Source organism: Myxocyprinus asiaticus, chromosome 21 (genome assembly GCF_019703515.2).
Source record: "Myxocyprinus asiaticus isolate MX2 ecotype Aquarium Trade chromosome 21, UBuf_Myxa_2, whole genome shotgun sequence".
Lineage (NCBI taxonomy): Eukaryota > Metazoa > Chordata > Actinopteri > Cypriniformes > Catostomidae > Myxocyprinus > Myxocyprinus asiaticus.
In genome coordinates this window covers 23450369-23467534 of record NC_059364.1, presented here as the reverse complement: position 1 = coordinate 23467534, position 17166 = coordinate 23450369, and the positions used below count along the sequence as shown (strand labels likewise).

The window sequence follows — 17166 nt, the reverse complement described above, 5'->3', positions numbered from 1 at the left end:
TAAGACATGGAATACTTCATACGCCTTTGCCTGAACCTTGGACTTAGGATAGACTTCACCGAAATGACCTGCTGGTTGAACTGCGATGCACTTCACTGATCTCTGCCTGCATCACCTTGGCCTAATGATGGACTACACTCTTAAAATGGAATACATAGACTATCAATTAACTGCCAACAAAAGCCTTCATCAGCCAACTAACAAAGGACAATGCATCTGTGAACTTCTGCAGTTAATCCAGGATGAACTTCAAAGACGTTACTCAATCTTACAGTTCATACAAAATCTTTGTTTAAACATTGGCCCTTAACACTTAGTTTAATAATTTTAAACCATGACTTACACTGCACAAAAATAACTAATATTGGCATTATATTCATGTTGTTTAGCCAGAGGGGAACTGGCCCCCACAGTGAGCCTTGTTTCTCCCAAGGTAATTTTTCTCCATTATCTTATGGAGTTTGGTGTTCCTCGTCACAGTCGCCTTCGGCTTGCTCACTGGGGTTCTAAATACTATTATTATTTAACCATTTATTTTTATACACAATATACAATCATATTTAATCAAACTACACAATGATGGCTCTAAGACTTTATAGATATTACAGTTTCATTTTCTGTTAATGCTTGATTTTCTGTAACGCTGCTTTGAAATGGTGTGTGTTGTGAAAAGCGCTATACAAAAATGATTTGAGCGTCACAGCCCACCTTCATTATATGGAAAAGAGTGCCTAGGATTTTGTTCAAAAACCTTTCATGTTCCAAAGTAGTAAGGTCTGGAACAAAATGAAGGTGAGTAAATGACACAAATGTTCATTTTTGGGTGAACTTTTCCTCTAAACTCTTTATCAAGGTCAGATGGACGTGGAGTCTTTTTTTTTTTTTTTTTTTTAATATATAAAAGTCAGTTAAGTCAAACATTAGGTCATGGAACGTTTTGTCTTCTAGCCTGATGTCTGGTTATAGGCACCAACTTTCCCCAATTTAAGTTTCCATGCAAAAATATGAACTGGGAAAGGCCTTTGTGTGCTGAAGAGGGCTTAGTTATTTTCTTCATAGAAGAGTTCCAACTACAGAGTGCACATGTGTTTCCAATAAAATAGTCCAGTTCCAGTCCAAGGTTGGGCCCCCTCACCACTTTCAAAAAGAATCTGCGAAGGCACTATGGGCCAGCGACAAATGGGAAAAAGTAGAACAGAAGTTGAGCAAAGAAAGGTTGGAGAAGCAAAGATATCATTGTGTGCACTCAGTAAAAACAGACTTTTGCTTGCATAGTATGAAATACCTAAATCAGCACTACTCAACATGCTGCCCGTGGGCCACATGCGGCCCTCGAGGGATCTTTTGCGGCATCTTTTATGATTTACATCATCAGAAATATATTTATCAGCAGCCTATCAAATCTGTATGAATTGAGGTGTCCATTTTCATGAGGATTTACAATAGTTCTCTCTACATTGCTGAGTCACTTTAGAGAGGGAATTCAACTGCAAGAGGACGCTACAAATAATAATAATAATAAAAATAATAATATCTGAGCATGGCTGATGTTATGAGAGCGGCGGTCGGTCTGCGCGCGAGTTCATACACAGCGAGTGTTTGCTCAGGCGCCATCTGTCAATCAAACATGCGCACTCGCAATGTCACTTCAGTTACTCAACACGGTGCAAATCTCTTGAATAGCTCAGAGATATGTACTCGTCATGACAACAGTATTTGCAGGAAAAAAAAGACCAGTTTTTCCTGCAGTGACAGCGTTGAGACGCCTTCACGCAAATGCTTTTTAGTGATCTACTTCAGCGCAAAACGCAAAGGGGGGTGAACAAATCTTTATGGCTTGTCACTGAAGGAGTTTTGGTGCTAATGTTGGATATATCACTCTTGTTTTTGAACATCTCGTGTATGTGATGTTGAACACCCATGGTGTTTGTTAGTTGACAATCACAGTGTTTGTTAATTGACAATCACAGTCACAACAGAACTGATCTATATCAGAAAATCAAACTGTTACACCCCTTATGTTTAAAATACTTAAATGTATAGTTTACCCAAAAATGAAAATTCTCACATCATTTACTCACCCTCATGCCATCCCAGACGTGTATGACTTCTTTCTTCTGCAGAACACAAATGTAGATTTTTAGAAGAATATCTCAGCTCTGTAGGTCCATGCAATGCAAGTGAATGGTGACCAGAACTTTGAAGCTCCAAAAATTATTCTATAAGACTGCATTCAAATCTATGTCTTTAGAAGTGATATGATAGGTGTGGGTGAGAAACTGATCAATATTTAAGTCCTTTTTTACTATAAATCTCCACTTTCACATCTGTAAGTCACATGTGGCACCTGTTCAGTTTCACTTTCACATCTGAAAGTAAAAGTGGAGATTTATAGTAAAAAAGCCAAGGACTTAAATATTGATCTGTCACAGAGCTGAGATATTTTTTCTATTAAAAAAAATAAAAAATTACTAATTTGTCTTTAGCAGAGGTTATACACATCTTGCATGGCATGAAGGTGAGTAAATGAGAATTTTCATTTTTCATTTTATATATATATATATATATATATATATATATATATATATATATATATATACACACACACACACACACACACACACACACACACACACACACACACACACACACACACACACAGTACTGTGCAAAAGTTTTAAGCACTTGTGAAAAGTGTTGAATAGTGAGGATGTCTTCAAAAATAATGACATAGTTTTCATTTATCACTTATGTCATAAAGTCCAGTAAACATAAAAAAGCTAAATCAATATTTGTTGAGACCACCTTTTCCTTTAAAACAGCACTAATTCTCCTAGGTACACCTGGACACCATTTTTCTTGGCTGTTGGCAAATAGGATATTCCAAGCTACTTTGAGAATTCGCCACAGTTCTTCTATCTATTTAGGCTGTCTCAATTGCTTCTGTCTCTATGTAATCTCAGACTGACACGATGTTCAGTGGGGGGCTTTGTGAGGCCATGACATCTGTTGCAGAGTGCCCTGTTCTTCTATTCTAATCTTTTTCTATTTGCAAAAGTAATGTTTGGGAGTCTAACATTTATATTTCCTATTGACACACTAAAGATGAAGATATAAATACCAATCTTAAGACAAATGCTTTTGTGAAACACCTTGTGCCTAAGACTTTTGCACAGTACTGTGTGTGTATACACACACACACACACACACACACTATATATATAAAATCATAAAAATTAAGTGTGCAGCCCTTGAGGGTACAGGGATACAGCTTTGCGGCCCCTGACGTTTCCGAAGTTGAGTAGCCCTTACCTAAAGTATCAAGACAAACACAGTAAAGTTAGTGTATATTGTTAGAGATTACCCTAAAAAATGACAAGTTTTAAACAATCTGCCTCATTAAATGAATAATTTTCCTCACAAATCCAATGATTTCAGAAGATTTGGAATAAAGCACAAGTCATAGACTAGTTTTGTGATTCTTTTACAGTGCTTTTGCATCCTTTTTGAAGCTTTAAAACTCCAGTTCCCATTCATTGTAATTGGAAAACGACCAGTAAATTCTTCAAAATTTCTCAATATTTGTTCTACACAAGAAAGGTCATTTGGATTTGGCACAGTATGAGAGTGAGTAAATTATGGGTGAACATATCCTGTAAGACTATCAATTTCTTGCCGTAACAACATGTCCCCTTATGTGCTTAAAAGTGGCAACTGTTCAAAGCTATAGGCCTACTGAGCTCTAGAAGAGTAATTTAACCTCCCTATGGAGGCAGCACCTAACAACTGCTCTCTCTGTTGGTGAGTGTCGGCCTCTACCCCTCTCAAACTCTCGGTTGCTCAAGGGGCCACACCAGGGGAGCACATGTAATAGAGCAGAGTCTTGGATCACAGTGGAGAAGTACGCTTGGGGAACATTGCAAGAGTGTGATTTTCAGTCTTGTCTTTGATGTCTAGGAACGTAGAGCAGTGCTAGGGTGGGTTTGCAGTGCTATATAAGAGAGAAGGGGAGATTGTTACTTTTTGCAGGTGAAAGTCTTCATCTGTGAAACTCCTATGGGGCAGAGTTGTGACTGACAGAATAAGACTATATATCTTCTGCCTGATTTACCAATTCATACACATCAAAGAGCCATCCGGAGAGGCTTACAGCTAACCATTAATGGATTTATATTGACATCCTAGGCTTTTTAGAAGTGTGGGGAATGTATGTGGTAAAAAGTATGAAAGGTCTAATAGCAATAGTTCACACCAAAATGAAAACTGTCATTATGTACTCACCCCCTTGTTGTTCCATACCCCTATGACTTTCTTCTTTGGAATATAAAAGGTGAATTTTTGAAGAACATTCTGGCCACTCTTTTATACAGCTCTGGAAAAAATTAAGAGACCACTGCAAAATTATCAGTTTCTCTGGATTTTCTATTTATAGGTATGCATTTGAGTAAAATGAAATTGTTTTATTCTATAAAGTACTGACAACATTTCTCCCAAATTCCAAATAAAAATATTGTAGAGCATTTATTTAGAGCACAAAATGGCAACTGGTCAAAATAACAAAAAAGATGCAGTGTTTTCAGACCTCAAATAATGCAAAGAAAACAAGTTCATATTCATTTTTAAACACAATACTAATGTTTTAACTTGGGAAGAGTTCAGAAATCAGTATTTGCTGAAATTAACCCTGATATTCAATCACAGCTTTCATGCGTCTTGGCATGCTCTCCACCAGTCTTTCACTTTGCTGTTGGGTGACTTTATGCCACTCCTGGCGCAAACATTAAAGCAGCTCGGCTTTGTTTGGTGGCTTGTGGCCATCCATCTTCCTCTTGATCACATTCCAGAGGTTTTCAATGGGGTTCAGATCTGGAGATTGGGCTGGCCATGACAGGGTGTCTTGATCCGGTGGTCCTACATCCACACCTTGATTGACCTGGCTGTGTGGCATGGAGCATTGTCCTGCTGGAAAAACCAATCCTCAGAGTTGGGGAACATTGTCAGAGCAGAAGGAAGCAAGTTTTCTTCCAGGATAACCTTGACCGTGGCTTGATTCATACATCCTTCACAAAGATTAATCTACCCAATTCCAGCCTTGAAGTTTTTCCAGCAGGACAATGCTCCATGCCACACAGCCAGGTCAATCAAGGTGTGAATGGAGGACCACAGGATCAAGACCCTGTCATGACCAGCCCAATCTCCAGACCCACTGAAAACCTCTGGAATGTGATCAAGAAAAAGACGGATGTCCACAAGCCATCAAACAAAGCCGAGCTGCTTGAATTTTTGCACCAGGAGTGGCATAGAGTCACCCAAAAGCAATCTGAAAAACTGGTAGAGAGCATGCCAAGACACATGAAAGCTGTGATTGAAAATCAGGGTTATTCCACCAAATACTGATTTCTGAACTCTTCCCAAGTTAAAACATTAGTATTGTGATTGAAAATGAATATAAACTTGTTTTCTTTGCATTATTCAAGGTCTGAAAACACTGCATCTTTTTTGTTATTTTGACCAGTTGTCATTTCTGCAAATAAATTCTCTAAATGACAATATTTTATTTGGAATTTGGGAGAAATGTTTTCAGTACTTTTTAGAATAAAATGTTTATTTTACTCAAACATATACCTATAAATAGTCAAATCCAGAGAAGCTGATAATTTTGCAGTGGTCTCTTAATTTTCCAGAGCTGAATAATGAAAGTGAATGAGGACTGGGGCAGTCAAGCTCTGGAGCTCTAAAATTGATTTCTCACGTGTCTCATTCTTGTGTGTTGTGACCACATGTCATTGATAGCAATGCCGCCATATTGTATTTGAGAGCTCCAGAGGTGAAGATTTAGACCAGAAACACTTTACGCAAGTACGCATACACAAATGTGAGCACTTGGCCAATGCATTTCTAATACACTGTCTGATTGAACGTGCTTAACATGAGTTCTTGCGTTGCTGTGGAACAAACCCAAGAACTCAATTTGGCGATAGTTATGTACAAAAGTCTGTGTCATTAAACTGGATGTGTTTTTATTTTTTATTTATATTTTAAGTTGCTATAAATATATTGACTTTAACTTGCACAGCAATATTCTATTCAAACTTTTGACAGTAGTTAGTTTGAAAGAGAAAACTCATAGCAGCAGACAGTTCAGACTAATGTCTGCAATAGCACCCCTTGCGGCAACGTTGAAACTGCAACTACTACTTGTGTTACAAATTGGGGTCGGACATATTTTGCACTGCAATAACGCACGAAATGGAGCTTGTGTATCTAGAAGCGCCTGCGTTCACGTACTCGCATAGAGTACGATTCGGCCTTAAGTGAATAATGACTTGCATTTCTATCTCTTAAATCACGCGAAGCTGTCATACGGCTTTAGAAGCATCAATTATAGCACACAAGTCATATGAACTACTTAAAGGAATAGTTCACCCAAAAATGAAAATTTGCTGATAATTTACTCACCCTCATGCCATCCAAGATGAATCAGAGTTTTTCTTCATCAAAACAGAATTTAAGATTTTTAGGATTTAATTTCAGGCCTCCTCCTCTAAACAATGCAAGTGAATGTACTAAATTTTTGACTGTCCAAAATGCATATTTAGGGTGCATCAAAATAATCCATACGACTCCAGTTGACAAAGTTCTTCTGAACCTAAACGATTGATTATTTTGAGAAACAAAACAACTTATACTTTTTAACTACAAATGTTCACTTCCGTACATCTGTGACGCGCACTCATGAGAGGGATGACGTAAGCTCACGCGGAGGCAGGAAGCGCGTCATTGTTTACAATAGAAACTTGCACAGAACAAGCGCCATTCACAAACCAAAACAGTCCAAAATCATTTCAAAACAATATAAAATGAAAAGTAATTTCCAAATAATAATAAAAACAAAAAAGTAAACAACGACGTGCTTCCTGACTCCTCCACGTGACCTTACCGAGTTTACGTCATCCCTCTCATGAGCGCACGTCACAGAGATGTATGGAATCAAACATTTGTAGTTAAAAAGCACTTTGTTTCTAAAAATAATCAATCGATTGGGTTCAGAAGAACTTTATTTATCGACTGGAGTTGTGTGAATTATTTTGATGCACCCTAAATATGCATTTTGGACTGTCAAAATCTAATTCTGTTTTGATGAAGAAAGAAACTCACATCTTGGATGGCCTGAGGGCGAGTAAATAAGCAAATTTTCCTTTTTGGATGAACTATTCCTTTAAGGTACTTTGTCATTTTAGAGCTTGACCAGGTCGCCCTTCATTTTACTTCTATGGAAAAGAGTGGCCAAGAATATTCTTCAAAATGTCAAACTTTTTTGTTCTACATGAGACAGTCATACGACCACATGAGGAGTAAATGATGGCAGAATTTGCATGGGGGTGAATTATCCCTTTGGGAATTTCTGGTGTGTTTCTCTTTCTGGAGTGAACCACTCTGTGTAGGAACATGCAGAGGGGTGAAGAAAGAAAAGAGAAGGTGAAAAAATATGGCGATCAAATTGATTTCATGGTATCAGGGAGAGCAGAAGAGAAAAAAGGGTTAGATAACTCTGCCTCTCCGATGACTGGTTGTTCTTGTGTAAATAGTCTACCTATCTTGGTCAGGTATTGGGAGCGGAACATGATCCCTCCCACGTCTGCCTAGCAGCACCCGTGGCTCAGAGCAGCTCTCTGAATGGAGCAACTCATCTCAACATGGGCGCTTTGATGTGCGCTCACAAGCAGCCCATGTCATTGCGTTTGAAAGCTCTCATTTTCCGCGACACAGACACACAGGTTGTGTTGCTCCTGGCGTTCTAGGTGCTGCCATGTGTTAATCTCAGAGGCCCGGTTCCGCATCAAGCTTTCTTCTCGTATGAGCCAGCTTTGAAGAGCTGTCTGATCAAACTGCTACTTAACAACCCACATATCACTGGGAGCCTTCTTAACTACTGCCGCTTCAAATGGGCACAACTTTACCAACCTTGACTTCGTTATCAGTGCTGGCAGGTGAAGAACTAATAACACAGACATCCTCGCAAAGACATTTACACTACAGATGTGCAAAACTACATATTTTCCAAATTAATTAGTTAGTTGGTAGCCTGAACAAATAGTCGACTAATAGGTCTAAAGAAAGCGCTGTATAATTAGGTTGGTTTCGGGTTCAAAGTTTTTTTTTTTTTGTATTTGTTACTACACCTACATTTTTGCAAAATAATTTTTACATGGCTTGTTGTATGCATTAAGGCAGTTTCCTGATGAAATAAACACTAGAGGCGCTAAAACAACGACTTTCACACAAATCCAGACTAAAACGCAGACTTTCAGTAAAACACTTTCGCTCTGCTCCTCACACATTCTCATAACATCAAAACACTTACTATAGCGCATCACAAGGTGATACATTTTAACGTTTGCTTTACATAACCAACTACAAGCTTGTTCGATCCCCATCAAATCTCGCGGCAGCTCAACTTAGCGTTGCGAATGTGATGCAAAGGACTGGGGTACGAGTCCCGTTGAGCAAGCAAGTTGACACGCGAGCCGTAAGTGACCTGTTTGCTTCAGCAATTGCGTTTTTTTCATCTCATATTTGCTTTTTATGAAATTATCAGCTAGGCTTAAGGTTTAGTTTAGGGAGGTCGGTTTTGTTTATTTAAAACTATCTACATATCCACGGGCATCCAAAAGTTTGGAATAATGTACAGATTTTGGTAATAACTGGTGCTTTAATTCACTAAAGTGGCATTCAACTGATCACAAAGTACAGTCAGGACATTACTGATGTAAAAAACTACACCACTATTTGAAAAAAGACATTTTTGATCTAGAGAGGCCCCATTTCCAGCAGCCATCACTCCAACACCTTGAGTAATCATGTTAAATTGCTAAATTGGTACTAGAAAATCACTTGCCATTATAATCAAACACAGTTGGAAGCTATTTGATTCATTAAATGAAGCTTAACATTGTTTTTGAGTTGCCACAGATATGTCTTAAGGTGGCATGTCTTAAGGTCAATATTAGGTCAAAAATGGCAAAAAAAAATAAAAAAATAAAAAAAAACTTTCTCTAGAAACTCAGTCAATCATTTTTTTGAAGAATGAAGGCTATACAATGCTTAATTGCCAAAAACTGAAGATTTCATACAAAAGGTGTACACTACAGTCTTCAAAGACAAAGGACAACTGGCTCTAACAAGGACAGAAAGAAATGTGGAAGGCCAGATGTACAACTAATCAAGAGGATAAGTACATCAGAGACTCTAGTTTGAGAAATAGATGCCTCACATGTCCTCAGCTGACAGCTTCATTGAATTCTACCCGCTCAACACCAGTTTCATGTACAACAATAAAGAGGTGGTGCAGGCCTAATGGAAAGAATTGCAAAGAAAAAGCCACTTTTGATACAGAAAAACAAAAAGAAAAGGTTAGAGTGGGCAAAGAAACACAGACACTGTACAACAGATAGCTGGAAAAGAGTGTTATGGATCTTAACCCCATTGAACTGTGGGATCGGCTAGACTGTACGTTGCGTAAGAAATGCCCGACAAGACAGCCACATCTATGGCAAGTGCTACAGGAAGTGTGGGGTGAAATGTCACCTGAGTATCTGGACAAACTGAGAGCTAGAATGCCAAGGTGGAGAATTTTTTGATGAGAACTCTTTGAAGTAGTTTAAGTTCTGAACCTTTTTTGCAAATTGTAATAGTAATAAATTCACATTATTAATGTCCTGACTATACATTGTGATCAGTTGAATGCCACTTTGGTGAATAAAAGTACCAATTTCTTTCCATAAGAGCAAAATCTTTACATTATTCCAAACTTTTGGCCGCCGGTGTATACAGTATATCGGCATTTTTGTCAGATATAAATATAAGATATCGGTTTCAAAAACATATCAATGAAATAGCATGCCGATCAATAATATATCAATATTTTATGGCATCCCTACATAAAACCTCATCTGCTTAGGAGAAAATTTAACTAGCTTTTAACACCACACAGTGGACACTTTTCACATCTGTCTGAATGTGTATTGTAAAACTATGCAACTTTTCCAAGAGGATTTTACCATGCAAACAATCTGCCAGCTAAAGTAATTTTGTTGTTTACACGCTAATTAAAGCACAGTTTTAAAAACTATTAAAATTAATCTAGAAATCTAGATCTAATTGTTGACCACACTAACCAACTACTCATTTGTTGGAAGACTAGACCATCATGGCTTATGCATAATTTACAGCAAATCCTGTCAAGCAAATAAATGTTAAGACACAACCGTCCTTTCAGCCTGTACTCTGGTCAAAACAAATGTGCCCGACAACAGTAAGGAGTCAGACACTAAAGTAATGAAATAACATTTGCTTTCACTGGCAGAAACCCAAATGATTATCCACAGTCTTACCTCATCACATACAGAGGTCTATAATTCACAGTGATAGATGCAGTGCTTGCAAAGGCTTTGCAGCCTAATGCATAGCTAGATTTGTATGCTGTGCATCATCTGGAGATAATCAGAAAATTCCATGTGTCCTTTTAGATGATATATATCTAACTAACTCCTGCTCCTGAGGTCTTAAAACTGTTGATATCTACAGCCACCTGCAAAAGTACACAAGGGCTGAAACACAGCGGTACTGAGCACGGGAGGAATCAAACTCAGTCTAGTTAAGCCCTGAGGGCAACAAGGTCATTTAAGCAGATTTCTCTGCAGTGACAGCACCCTACTAGACCATCAGGGACACAAGAGTATTTCTGTTTTTACCCTTAAACATCACACAAATAAATATCCCTCTCAGATTTGAATCATCATGTCTTGAGAATACTAGGAAAGAACTCTGAGAAGGGGAAAAACAATATTTAGATTGTTTCTGGAAATGCTCGAAGCAGAAAGTTAGAGTACACTCGCTAAATTGAAGCACTTAGAATATTTGACTATCTTTTTAGCAATAAATTGGGACCTTTTCTTAAAATATTGCTGTTGCAATCCCCATGTCTGATGTAGTCTTTAAGAGCTAAAGGGATTGTTCACACAAAAATGAAAATTCAGTCATTTACTCACCCTGATGTTATTCCAAACCCATCAGACTCTTACGTGGAACATAAAACGTGGAAAGTCTCAGTCACCATTAATTTTATGAATAAATATGCAATGAAAGCGAAAATGACTAAGACTAAAATAATGCTTAACATCACCTGTCATAAGATGTCATTTGGAACAACAAGAGGGTGAGGAAATAATGACAATTTTTATTTTAGGATACACTATCCCTTTAAGCTGTAAAGGTTTTGATTATGGCTCAGAACCAAAATGCTATCAAGTGACAAAACCCCCCCAAATTTTTTTTTACTGTTATTGAACATTTCATAGGCTTCATAATATTGGGCTAATGATGAGTTTAGTGCCTCTGCAGACACCATCGTGACCTGTAGCTGTCTGAAAAACTCAGCTCTGTAAACACAAAACTTGAGAACAAATCCAAAATTTGACACAGAAATCTAGATACATCAAAATCTACCATGAAGGTAGAGAGCTATAAAAAAAAAAAAAAAAAAACAGGAATTGTCCAACTACAATATTTGTAATAAAAAAAAATAAAAAAATATTCTTTTAGTATTTTTATTATATCTTGTGAATTTTTACAGCTACTGATGTATTTGATGTTTTTCCATAATTGTTCAGTTTAAGAATTTGTCAATTAACGGATTCATTTCAAGTATTTAAACATGTCGATTTTTCAAAATTCAAGAAATATCTAGCTTTTTTCCCCATATATTTTTAAGTTCGCCTTATGCAAAGTTAGTTTTTTGTATACGTAGGAGCAATATCAGAACAAGTGCAGCTTAGAGGAACATTGGCAATATAACGTTCTGACTTTTTGACCTTTAGACCTCTGAGTAACAAGGGGTCAGAATTAAGCATGTTCGAATTGTCTTTATATTCTTGTGATTTCATGGACACGATAAAGCTTATCCACTTCATATCCCCAGGGTATATACAGCACCACCTGTTTGCCTGTGAAAGCAGTGCATGTTGCATTAAAAACTGGCTTCGGGTTTAAGCACAAACCTGCGCGACCTTGACAGAATTCTGCGTGGCACCTCCAGCGTGGTATTCAACCTTGAATTTCTTGACTATCTCTTCAAACCTAGAGCATATTAGAGAAAAAATAAAAAGGTTACATATTGTAGATGGAAAAGGAGGAAAATCTTTTAGAGATCAGCATTAATCAGGTCTACCGATAAATAGCACCATTGGGTTGCTATACAGAATTGCACCCAACAACACTGACTAATAGTCTAATGATTAATTTAATAGTGTCAGAATTCAACAATCTTTTTGCGCACACACAAATATAGAATAGACATAAAAAGGTGGGATCTATGAAAACTGAAACATAAGTTGTTTTATTTTTAAAACGGCCTTGTCCAGAGTGCAATCGCAAGATCACAATATCACCCAGTGAAGATGCATTGAGAACAGGAAACCACAGACACTGTAAACAGGAAATGGAGGACTTGAAGCCTTGTGCCGCAGGGTAGTAAGCCTTCTGAGTGTGTGTGTGTGTGTGTGTGTGTGTGTGTGTGCGCGCGCAGAGTGTGTGTGAGTGTGTACTGTACTTCTGCATGAACCTCTCAGCATGTTTGCGCAAACACACACACACACACACACACACACACACACACACACACACACACACAAAAACCCACAAAGGCAACAATTACCTGCCTGATGTCTGGACATTATTACAGAGAAAAGCATCCAACACAGACCTGTGTGTGCAACAGATTTTAACAGCATGCAAATAGTCTGAGTCACTGAAGGATGCGACCTCCCGCAGCCTATACGGTGAATACAAAAGCACGAAAACCAGATCATGTGCAGACAAAAACAGACGTTTTTGTGCGAGCCCCTCTTCAAATAGCATTGATTTGAGACTGATGTCTACTAAGAGATACACCAAGCATAAATGCATAGCACACTCAAATATGCACATAAAAAACTAAAGATGAAAGGTATGAGAAATATTAATCCAGTAAGACCTTACTGACAAGCTGAAACAATGATAAACATTATTACACTGATTTAGGGCTGTCAAGATTCTGAAATGTGGCTGACAATTGTCAAACAAATAATTGCGATTCTGACGATTAATTGTCTGTTTTAGGGCTCTCACAATTATGACGATACTGTCAAACAAATAATAGTGATTATGACAATTAACTCTGTTTTAGGGCGTTCACGATTATGACGATAAATTGTCAAATCATCATACTTTTGATTATCATACTATTAAAATACTTTTAGAAGTGTATGTGTGCTTTATAAACATCAAGTAGTAATTTATTCATCCTTAACTTTTACATGATTTCCATTAAGGCTTTAAAATCTTAAGAATGACATTAAAAATAATAATTTACATCTCAAATATTTCAAAATACTTGAAATATCTGTCTCTCTTTTTGGTCAACTTTAGTCTTGGTCCATTTTGCATTTCCACTGTTGTTGCTGGAACCCAGCCAACCTGAATAGCTATAATATATGTATGCAATAGTAAAACATTTGTCCAAAATTCTCAGCTACATGAAGACCTTTGAGATTCTGTGTTTCTTCATTCGATCATCTCTTTAAAAATAGGAGTAAGTGGGTGTCACATGGGGCTCCTCTGTGTCACTGCATGTCATTAACACTGCGTGTATAAACCCCACAATGACATAACATTTGCCATTACTTTATCGTTAAAGTAAAACTGGAGCGCTTTGCATTCACCAAAATCCTTGTTTATATTTTTGCAGGAGTTTGTCACGAACCTCCGCAGATGGTGCATGCACCACAGCACTTAACGTCCGGTTCAGAAGCAGTTAATCATAATGCTTTTCAGGAGCTGCACTCAGTGAGATAGTCAGAGTTCAATTGAATGAGACACTCAAACACGCCGTTCTTTGCCTTATTTGGAGATTAAAATGAGATTGGAATTTAAAGTTCACAATAATCTCAGATACCCATGGTTAGCTCAAATTACCGCGATCAGATGATTATTTAATAAATCACAACAGGCCTACACTGATTTTAAATTATATTTTCATGAAGCAAACATAGGGACAACTGTTATTAAGGGAAGTGAAATCTATTTGGCTCCAAATGCACATTGTAAGTGAAAATTGCAGGTAGATTTGAAAAATAAATAAATTGCTGACAGACCCTGTGAATTTCAAATAAATTCCAGTGGTAATACATAAGATCAAGCCATATATTAATATGCATGACTTAAAGCAACATATTAATCACTATTCGATGTTTTCACAGATGTTATCGTGGGTATTTTATTTTACATATAAAAATTCTTCTTTTTTTTTTTTTTTTTTTTTTTTGCAATAACGACTAGACTTTCACATTTTTGGAAGAAAACGGCACAATGCTAGGATGTTCAGGGTTGTTTCCAGAGTGTTGCTATGTGGTTTCCAAGATGTTCTGAGCGGCTTAATCATTAATTGCCTTATTTTTACACATAACAAACAAGGCTATAGGCAAGGTAGTCAAGTGCCCAAGCATGGAAATGCACCCTGATAATTACAAGGAAAATTTACTCACATCTCTGACACAATCAATAAAATACCATGCAAGCGCCAATTGTGAGCCCATGAAATCTGACAAAGGCAATGACGACATTGATGTACCAGGCCTACAGAGACACTTGTGCACAAGACAGCACACAGTGACTCATGAAAAACGTATGATGTTCCATTAGCACTGAATGAGCCACCCCTGGTTCCCAGCGTTTCCTCTGGGAGGAGGGTCAGCTCTCCCTCTGATCTGTCGCTCCTCCAGTGACACTGTCAGAGGGGAAAAGCCCGTCAAGCAACACTTCATATTCAGCCAAGGACCAGGAAGGAGCAGCAGGGGGGGCCGGCTTTAGCGAGAAGGGATCTCACATAACTACACATTTAAGTACTTCCTTCAGCAACAGGATCTCTGCTCACTTGGCAACAAAAGGCCCAGGCTGGAGATGGCTGGCATGTAGCGGCTCTTCAAGATGCTGCCCAACAACAAATGTGCCGCTTTCTCACTGCAGCTCGTCTTCAGCCCTTTGAAGCTTTTGTAAACAGTGGAGTGACACCTTCTGAGAGCATAATCACGTGCACCTTCCTTGTGTGCTTGTGTGAGATAGAAAATATTTTTTTGGAAAAATATTGTTAACCTGTCGAAGATCGCAGACGGTTGCATGATTGTTTTTTTTAATCTCTGGATGTTATTGGCATTAAAATTCGTATTTAATCTGGACAAACTATAATCATCAGAAAGGTGCAAGACTCCAGCTTCGAGATTAGACCACTGTTTTATGGCAGAATTGTCAAAAGTAATTTAAAATGAGTAACAGTAGTATACGTCAAATATGTGAAATAAAAACGGGAGATATATACGTTTAGAATGCTTAGAGTGTTTTTTTCTTTTTAATGATTAAGATTAAGACCCCTAGATATCAAAATTGAATTTGTGGTTTTTATACCATGTCTATTAGCTTTAAAGCAATCTATATGCTGGTGTACACCTAAAAGTTGACTTTCGCAGAAATACAAATTTATATTAATTCATAGTTTCCTGCTTCCATTAAAAAGACCAAAAAGAATTATGATTGATCTTGCACTAGACAGATTTTTGTCCAATTAAATGTTTTCTAAAGTGAGAATGTCCCTCTATCTTGCAACTGACTGGCAAGCTGCAAAGTTTTGTTCATGGACAATCCCTACGACATATCTAGGGCCCAATGACTTCTGCAGTGCAGAAAACATGGACGGAATCGCGGAATCCAGTCATAAAAACGGAATTAACTATAACGTGTGGAATTTAACAGAATTTGACATATTTGGGATAAAATGAGTGTATTAATGCTCAATTAATCAAATTAAAATTGTGATATTTCCTAGTGTGATGATTAAGCCCCAAAAGGCTGATGTTTAATTAAACAAAGCAACAGACTGAATGTGCTGTGTGCTTCAAAGAAATGTGTGAAGCCAGCCACTCATCCACTGATGACATATCATTATAAGCATTAAGTGCATTAACCTTAAAGCTCACAGCACATGCAGACTATACATTTATATAATTAAATTGCAGCCTTTTGCGGTTAAATAAGCTCATTTAAGCCACATAGCGAACTCCTTATTCGGACGTGTGAAGCTGTCGTCAAAACCATACAAATTTAAAGTTCTTCATTCGGCTTTCTGGAAAAATAAAAGCTCAACTTAACTAGACATGTGAAAATTAAGACACTGCGACAGAAATATACTACCACCATATAGTAAAATTTAATTTAGTAATAATAAATAATGACATTATATTGAAGAAATATATAACAAGCATCAATGCTGTTGTACTGAATAAAAGTTTTCATTAATGCTTTCATTAAAACTGTGATGCACTGATGTGCAGAAATGTATCTGACAAAAAAATAATGACTTTTTTGGATTCTGCTGTGAGGATCTGTATAGAAGCACTACATATGATCAAAATGGAATGATAGGTTTAAAAGTAATTGTTCTGTTTATCATTCTATGAATTTGATTAGACTTTGATAAAATGTTATTAAATGATAAAACACGGAATTCAGAAAAAAAGACAAAGAATTTGGGGGAAAATAAAACAGAATTTTGAAAAAAAATAAAACTGATTTCATAGGGCCCAATATATCCCATCCAAACTTCCTGTTTCTATAGGAAATGTCAACAAAGGACAGAAAACTGCGCTCATCAAGCAATTTCATAGTAATCGTTCAACAAAACAGAACCAAAATGGAGATTTGTTCAACAGTTAAAACTTGATTTAAATCTGCAAACAAAGTTCACTTTAGTTTACTTAAACATGCTGTCATTTATAAATATCTTGGTATCAGGTCGTAACAATTAAAGCAGTTTCCATCATCCCCATGGCGCCTGGGTCAGAGGGCGACAGCGCCCCCTGTCTTGAGCATGGGACCCTGATGTGCATAGCGTGGGAACAATATACACACTTCCTCAGCCTAGAAAAAAAGAATACTAACCATTTTGACCACAGTGCGTGGGACTGAGCTAAGCAAGTCAAACCACGACCATATGCACAACACACACACACACACACAGAGAGGAAAAACTTCTTGCACTTTGTGCCAGAGGGCCCATTTCAGGCCCTAACACATCTT

The 17166-nt window shown here is 37.4% G+C and overlaps 1 protein-coding gene across 2 annotated transcripts in view; it reads right to left on the bottom strand.

Annotated features, from left to right (window-relative positions):
- Window positions 1–17166, bottom strand: part of LOC127412369 (adenosine kinase-like) — a 263864-nt gene that overhangs the window by 191838 nt on the left and 54860 nt on the right. For both annotated transcript variants that reach the window (XM_051648667.1, XM_051648668.1), the window contains exon 4: window positions 12060–12138. In XM_051648667.1, the coding sequence (XP_051504627.1) occupies window positions 12060–12138 (79 nt within the window). The remainder of the gene's footprint in view (window positions 1–12059; window positions 12139–17166) is intronic.